Here is a 7,825-nt window from a genome sequence, read left to right as displayed (position 1 = left end):
CCTCGATATAATACGTTTCACGGTTTTTCCAATTACAAAAACTATTGTCGTTTAAACAATAGTGGACCTTGACACACTTTGTTTTTAACTTTGAAGCACAAACTGATACTCAATAACTATTGTTAATAAACGCAGATAGACGTTGACAGATTAACAATAAACTTTTGTCGATGTAACTTGTAACTGTAGAACTAATGACGAGCAATCATAAACAAATTAACTTTTTGAGCTTCGGAGATAAACTGATCTTTTGAATGTCGACGAATAACTGATTTTGCCCCTAAAAAATCATTAATTTTATATGTTAATTTTAGGTCTTTAAGGGTCAATTTCGAAAAAATATTACGCAGTTAGCAATTACGCAGTAAGCTGATGACAGATTTTTTATTATTGCATCATCTTTTCCCGAAATTAAGAAAAGTAAAGCGATTTTTCAGAATAAGCCAAATATGTACTCGATTCTGATTGGTCCGCGACTAGATATAAATATAAAAGTTGTATAAAAACGGACGACGCGATTTCGCCCTGTTCATTTCATCCATAGAAAATATAATACTTATTTTCTATGATTTCATCGTAGCCCTTGAGTCTACAACAATATGTAGTTTTTTTTAGCAAAAATGATCCTTAAGGACCTAAAATTATCATATAAAGGGATGAAATTTTAGGGGTAAAATCAGTTTTTCATCAGCATTCAACGAGTTAGTTCATTTCCGAAATACGGTGTTCAACAAAAAGTTAGTTTGTTCGTGATCGCTCACCATTTAGTTTACAATTATAAGTAATTAGCAACAAAAGTTTATTGTTAATGCAACGTTTTTCTCCGTTAATAACAATAACCCCCGTCAGAAGTTTGTGCTTCAATATAATAGTAACAAAGTGCGCCGAGGCCCACTTTTGTTTAAACAAAGTTAGTTTTTTCGTGACGGGAAAAACCGTGAACAGATTATACCGAGGATCACACAAAAAGTGGTAAGTAAAACTAGCGATTTTTTTAAAAACAATAGTAGAAGTTCATTTCAGTATACAAGGTACCTACTCTATTTTCTACAGTCTTTGGTTGTTTATGAATTTGATCTTTTGTGGATTTTCTAGTGTAGAATAATCCAGAATTATATTCTTTTCTATTTTTGTTAACAAAGTTAACCATAAGTATTGTTAATAACTTTTTCATATTATTGAAAAAATAACTACATTTATTTCTCGTAATATATTTTTTAATATTTTTATACAAAAAACTGTTTTTCTAGAAAAAACCTTTAAACAACTTTTTACAAAAATAATTTTTTTGAAATCAAATTTATTTTTTTCTAAAAAACCTTTTTTAACAATTTTTCAAAAATTATTTTTTTTGAAACAGGAAAATTATTTTTTCAAAATAACTAAATACATATTTTAAAAAATATTTGTTTTTGAAGTCAAAATTATTTTTTCTCAAAAATCTGACAATTTTTTGAAATTTTTATTTACAGAAAATTTAAATTCTCTTAGGAACCCAGTCAACTCATTTTTATCGAAAAATATTTTTTCAGAAATTATTTTTCTTAGTCTACATTTTCGTTAGTAAAAGAATTTATTTTTAATAATCTTTTGCATACATCCCTGACCAAGATCAAAGAGTAATCCGGTTAGGAAAATATTAAGTTTGTGGATTCATCTCAAAATTTACTGGCGCCTGACATATTTTCAAAATTATTTTACGAATTATTTTCCACCCTTAACTAAATTCTAAGTTTCTCTCTTGCTCTGGCATTACTATCAATTCTTCGACTTTATCTCAGTGGAGATAGAACGCATCATCTGCGAATTTCACGACCCGCTCTAACTGTATCAACGTTTGTGTTTAAGGTCACACGAATTCTAAAGCACCAACACCGTACGTTGACATGACGTCGCAACGTGGAGCTTAAATTATATACGAGCACAATAATTGTTTTACACAATACGTGCGTTGACAATATGAGTAAATAAATAAGAGGATTTTATTGGATAGGTCGGACGGAGCATGTATTCACTGAAGCCATCTCGCCTTGGTGCAGCAAAACATTGTCCTTTATAGTAATTGTTAAACAGAAATCTGCAACCACAGATCAGTTCGAATCTGTAAGCATTTTTTTCGCGACTGAATATTGGTGAATATCTGACTTTGTAGTTACTATTTCTACCTATCTTGATCTTAGTCATATTATGGTAGTTTAAATCTCTTCATTCTCTCACACTATACATTAGTACATACGACTTCACTCGCGAAAAAAGCCATGTATTTCCAATCATAGTAATCTGTATTTCCAATCTTTCAGTCAACAGAAAGAGTATGTTTGAGGTTATAGTTTAGGTTCAGGTAGGTTGTCGCGTTTTGTGTATTAATAAATTTGTTTTGTTTTAGATTAATGTAATAAGCAATTTGTTGAATCAATCGTCTAAATATGCCATTTTCCTCAAGAATGGCTTTCTGTAGGCGATTTTCTCAAGAGACAATCTTTTTTTTTAAATAAAACGACCTTTTCAATGTTGCCGCCCGCTTTAAAAAAATACGACCACTGTAAAAGTTTTGACCGCTAAAAGGGAGAGGTAACCAGAGAAAACTATCACCCAGTATATCGATTTGGCTAAAGCTTTAAGAAATAATATGCAATAATGGTCCAAATAACGCGATAGGTAAAAGGGTTATGAAGTTATTAATTAATAAATTAGTTTTATTTTTGACAACTTTGAAGGCTTGTAACTCAAAAACCAAAAATTTTTTATTTAACTTGTTTAACGTTGTCGGTGAAATTTGGGGACACCCTGTATAGCGAGAGCAATAATAATGTTACAGACCATAGTCCAGCGGGCAGTCAAGTCGATATTAATTCAGATCAGACAATACTAAATTACAGAAAATTAGCACTTACGATTTGTAATTATGCAATATTTTTTGCATATTATTATAATTATAATTTCTTAATGAATTTTCCATATCACCGCCAATGGCCAATTACATATAGATGTGCGCTCTGAATAACGAAATAAACATTGGATTGACAATCGATAAAGCAATAAAACTTGGATTATTATTAAAACACACTGGTGCATGCATGGTGTTTTAAATCTGAGTATTAAGTTACAGTTACAAATGTTACTGAATATGAAATACAATTTGGCCGAAATCTTATGCTAATTTATAAAATATAATCGGGTCATAACATTTCCTGATACATAAATCCCGATTTTCAATTATTTTGTAGGTATGTATTATTTATTTATATAGTCAATAAAACATTTATTACCTACCATTCATTGAAATTTTCATACAAGTTAATCCTATTTTTGTTTTAGATAAGATCAGATAGATAAACATTGACGTCACAAACAAAATACCTAAGTAATTATAAAAACAATTCGTAGAACTATTCAAATAATAGATTTGTTTTGGTTCTATCAGCGGACAGTTCTATAGAACAGTTCAGAATAGTTACCCAACTGTAGTGTAAGTGTCTTGGCTTAGATGTTCTTATGAATGAAATGGTCAACTAATTTGAACCGTACCCCGTACCTTTCAACTCGTATAAACATAAACTCTTGGGGGTAAGCAACAACAACAACAATAATATGATAATAGTCCAATAGATGCAGAATTAAAGAAGTTAATTATAGAAAGTTACTTTCTAAGAATATTGCGATTTTTTAAATTAGTTACAAATTGCTTACACGTCCCAAGTCCAAACGGTAAATTTAAATCAATAGCAGAATAACGATACACACTGCTCCATAACATTCTATTACAATTGTGTACCTGTTCCTGTTAGCTTGTTCTAAGCTGTATTCCGTTGTGGGTAGGGGGTAGGGTTACCAGATCTATTTAAAAAAAACGGAATCACGAAATATGGGAAATGTTTTCGAAGAAATCACGATTTTTTCGCAACAAACAAAACCCGGAGAAATGATATGTTAACCCGGAGCCCGAAGATGTACCATCAAACCCCGAAGACTCCGGCTCAAACCCGGAGTTCCATAGAAAATATAGGTACGTTAGTATTATATATATTTTCTATGCCGGAGATCTGGCAACCCTAGCCTGTGGGTTGTGATCTTATTTAACATAACATAACCTAAAAATTTTGCAAGAAAATGGGACAATTTTTTTGTTCTAGTGTTTGATTTATGTAACTTTATTAATGTAAACAAATGTATGTTAAAACTTATAAATACGTGTAATTAAAAATAAATTTTTTTTGTAGGTACAATAAACTAGTGACATGGCTGAGAGAAATCTTAATTTAGTTTTCACTAGCGCAATAGACAGTTTTTCAAAGCACCTCCACAAAGAGTTGAAGAAACAAGATAGCAATGATTTATTTTCACCTATCAACATCCATGCATTTCTGACTCTTCTTTCTCAGGATCCTTGGTTTTACAGTAAAGATAGTTTCAATAGATTCTTGTACCTCGATGTTAACACAGCATCTACACTTTACAAAAATATTTTCGATGTTTTTAACAGTATTAATAATCTTCTGGTTGCTAACAATTCTTTGTTGAAACCAAGCCAAGTTCCAGAAGCTTTCAGGAATCGTCTCAGGGATAACTTTGCTAGTGAAGTAAACCCTTTGGATTTCACTAAACTAGAAGATGCTACGGCAGCAATAAACACATGGGTCCGTGATAGGACTCTCCAGAAAATTACACCGTTTAGTGGTTTAAGGGAGGACGTGAATTTTACATTTTTAAATGCTACACGCTTTAAAAGTGACTGGACGGAACCATTCTCCATGGATGAGACAGTTCCCGCAACTTTTTATTTGAACGAGCAAGATACGGTGCCAGTTCAAATGATGAGAAAAAAAGGTGAATTTTATTTTGAGCATCATTTAGGTCTCTCAGCTAAAATTTTAAAATTACCGTTTGCCGGCAACAAAGTAAACCTTGTAGTTGTTTTACCAAGAAAAGAAATAAATATTAATGAATTTGTTCAATTTTCAACAAATTTTTTAAATTTATCGCATCTTTCAAAGAACATGACTAAACAGGAGGTAGATGTCTCCCTTCCAAAATTTAAAATGGAAGAAACTGTGGAGCTGGCACAATACTTAAAGAAGGTAAGATAAGCACATACTGTTGTACTGTACGATTCAAATTTATAAGATGCACATTTAATTTCTAAATGATTGCACAATTAACAAAAAAATTCCCTAAACAATGGTTACTCTGGTACAAAATTTTATTGCGAATAATTTTATTTCTGAAACAACTATATGAGGCAATTGCTTATACAGCTATGAAAAATGTTTGTTATATTTGTTATACTGGTTGAGTCATAACTAACGATAAACAATTTGACTTAAGCTTTTTCTGTTCAAAATGGAGTAATGCTGTAGCTTGCGCGCAAAACTTAAAAAGTCCACTGTAACTGATTTGCGAGAAATTATAAAATAATTTATATTAAACAGAAAAAATTCTATAGAAATGATACATTTTCCACAGTAAGCATATGGAATGAAATCAATTTATCACCAAAATATTATCAACATTATAATCTTGTTTTGGGTTTTATCTTAAAAAAAAATGATTTACACGTGAACTTTTGATAAGAAAGTCTGGACTTGTTAATTTTTGTGTGCAAGCTATAGAATTAGTCAAACATATATCAGTCTCAAAATACTTCCATAAAAAGGCACAGGCCCTTAAATAAAATTTGATTTATGAAACCTCTGTCACTTTTTTGGTTATTCCAATAAAACTTGGTATATAATTGTATGGCAATTTTTAATACAAAATGATTTTTGCTTTATTTTATTTTTTTTCAAATTTTTTGCGTGATCCAAAAAAACAAATAGCAGCGTTCGACTTTTTAAAAATTCTTATGATGCATACTCTTTGCCTGATACTGATACATGTTAAATATTTAAGGGGACATAAATTAATATTAGTTTTTATTTCATTTTTCGATATTTTATATAAGATGGGGTTGGAAGAAGTGTTCAACGCCAACCTCAGTGGTGTGATTAATGATGAGGAACTCACTTGCGATGAAATCAAACAGAAAGCGTATTTAGAAATAAACGAAAAAGGTTCGGAAGCTTCCTCAGGTGAATAAACATTTGTCTTAACGTTAAAGTATTAATTAAAAAATAATCAAATTAATTTTAGCAACTGTGTCAACTTTAATCAAAGCCCAGGAAGAGAAGGTAATATTAAGTCATATCAGCAAGTGACGACGTAAAATAATTTTTAATACATTTTCAGTTGCCTCCCAAAGATGGGTTACTAATCTACGAAGCAAATATATCATCGGAAATTACCAACCGTTTTGCCAAGACTAAGGTGGTGTGGAGGGTGAAGAATACCAACAAGACGGCTGCTGATGCTGACTTTAAAGTCATCTTAACCGATACGGCATTCATCACGAAATTCATCATGGAAATTGAAGGCAAAAGTTATAAATCGTACATAAAAGAAAAGGAGGAGGCAAAGAATATTTATAATGAAGTAAGTATACGTTTATTTATTTATTTATTTATTTATTTATTTATTTATTTATTTATTTATTTATTTATTTAAGAAGTAGGAAACCCAACAGGATTAAAAATCCCAATAACAGGGTAACACTAAACAAGTAACAAAAAACAAGGTGATGAAGTACAATATAAACATAATCTAACTAATGTGAAATACAAAAAAAGAAAAAAATTACTTATAAGAAATTATACACTTCCTCACAGAGGTTTTATATCTATTCAAAGAATTATTAAATATATCAACTAGTTGACATAGATTGCTATTAAAATATCTTGGAATTCTATGAAACGGTGAATTTAAATTATAATTACTATGCGAGAGTTGAACATAGAAAACCGAGAACTGACGGTTAGCAATGTTAGCATACACCGGGGCTAAAAAATTTAACAGAGACAAAATATCTGTATCAAAATATCCATGAACAATTTTATATAACAAAACACAATCAAAAAATTGTCTAAGCTCTTCTAAACTAAGCAATTTATGTACATTAAGAGAGTGTAACAATTCGCGATTAAATCTATAATTAACATTATTAATAAATTTGATTAGAACAAGCTCAATTCTATTTATATATTTAAAATATAACGGAGACCAAATTACCATATTATATTCTAAGTGAGACCTAACCAAAGAAAAATAAAGACAGAACATACTTTTAATATTTTTAAAATCCTTGGAAAGTCTCAAAATGAAACCCAACATTCGAAACGCACGTCTGACTATACAGGGTGTTAAAAAAAGAGTGTAAAATATTTAAGGAGGTAATAGTATGAACCAAAATAAGCAGAAAAGTCTCAATAAACAATGTTTTATGTTTTTTAGCCCCTTTTTTATATTTCAAAAACGTTGTGTATTTTCTTATAATAGTTGGTTGATGTTTAGTGATTTGACATATTTGACAGTTGTTCTCAGTGCACAAGTTTTCTTTCGCTATGGCTGGTTACTGTAACGCAGAATTAACAGACATGCATTTCATGTATGGTCGTGCTAATGGGAACGCCACCGAAGCGTGACGTCTTTATATTGACGCTTATCCAAATCCCTAAATTCCTTCACAACGCATATTTGGAAGAATTCACCAAAGATTGTGAGATACCGGTTCCTTGAGCAAACAGTGCCATTTATCGGAAGACCAAGGTCGGTATCCACTCCTAGAGCAGAAGAAGAAATTCCAGCACTGGTAGAGCAGAATCCAGGTACGGGTGTGCGGAGAATATCAGCCGAGGTAGGAATTAGTGGTCCTCTTGTTTGGAGAATCCTTCACGAGCAACTGCTTTATCCATACCATGTGCAACGAGTACAGGCCTTAAATCCAATAAATGAT

The 7,825-nt window shown here is 31.0% G+C and overlaps 1 protein-coding gene across 5 annotated transcripts in view; it reads left to right on the top strand.

The window, feature by feature from the left end:
- Window positions 1-2,963: 2,963 nt before the first annotated feature.
- Window positions 2,964-7,825, top strand: part of LOC111692319 (inter-alpha-trypsin inhibitor heavy chain H3-like) — a 25,766-nt gene continuing 20,904 nt past the window's right edge. Inside the window, exons 1-6 of one of the 5 annotated variants that reach the window (XM_023456256.1) lie at window positions 2,964-3,227; window positions 3,319-3,567; window positions 4,221-5,078; window positions 5,942-6,068; window positions 6,130-6,167; window positions 6,226-6,468. In XM_023456256.1, coding sequence (XP_023312024.1) covers window positions 4,239-5,078; window positions 5,942-6,068; window positions 6,130-6,167; window positions 6,226-6,468 — 1,248 coding nt within the window. In that variant the 5' untranslated portion in view covers window positions 2,964-3,227; window positions 3,319-3,567; window positions 4,221-4,238. Of the gene's footprint in view, window positions 3,228-3,318; window positions 3,568-3,587; window positions 4,007-4,119; window positions 4,160-4,220; window positions 5,079-5,941; window positions 6,069-6,129; window positions 6,168-6,225; window positions 6,469-7,825 lie in introns of those variants that run through there. The other 4 variants (XM_023456254.1, XM_023456252.1, XM_023456253.1 and 1 more) reach the window with 4 other exon arrangements.

Source organism: Anoplophora glabripennis, unplaced genomic scaffold, assembly GCF_000390285.2.
Source record: "Anoplophora glabripennis isolate ALB-LARVAE unplaced genomic scaffold, Agla_2.0 scaffold1145, whole genome shotgun sequence".
Classification (NCBI taxonomy): Eukaryota; Metazoa; Arthropoda; class Insecta; order Coleoptera; family Cerambycidae; genus Anoplophora; species Anoplophora glabripennis.
Note: the sequence above shows the minus strand (reverse complement) of the source record. Positions and strands in the feature narration are given on the sequence as shown.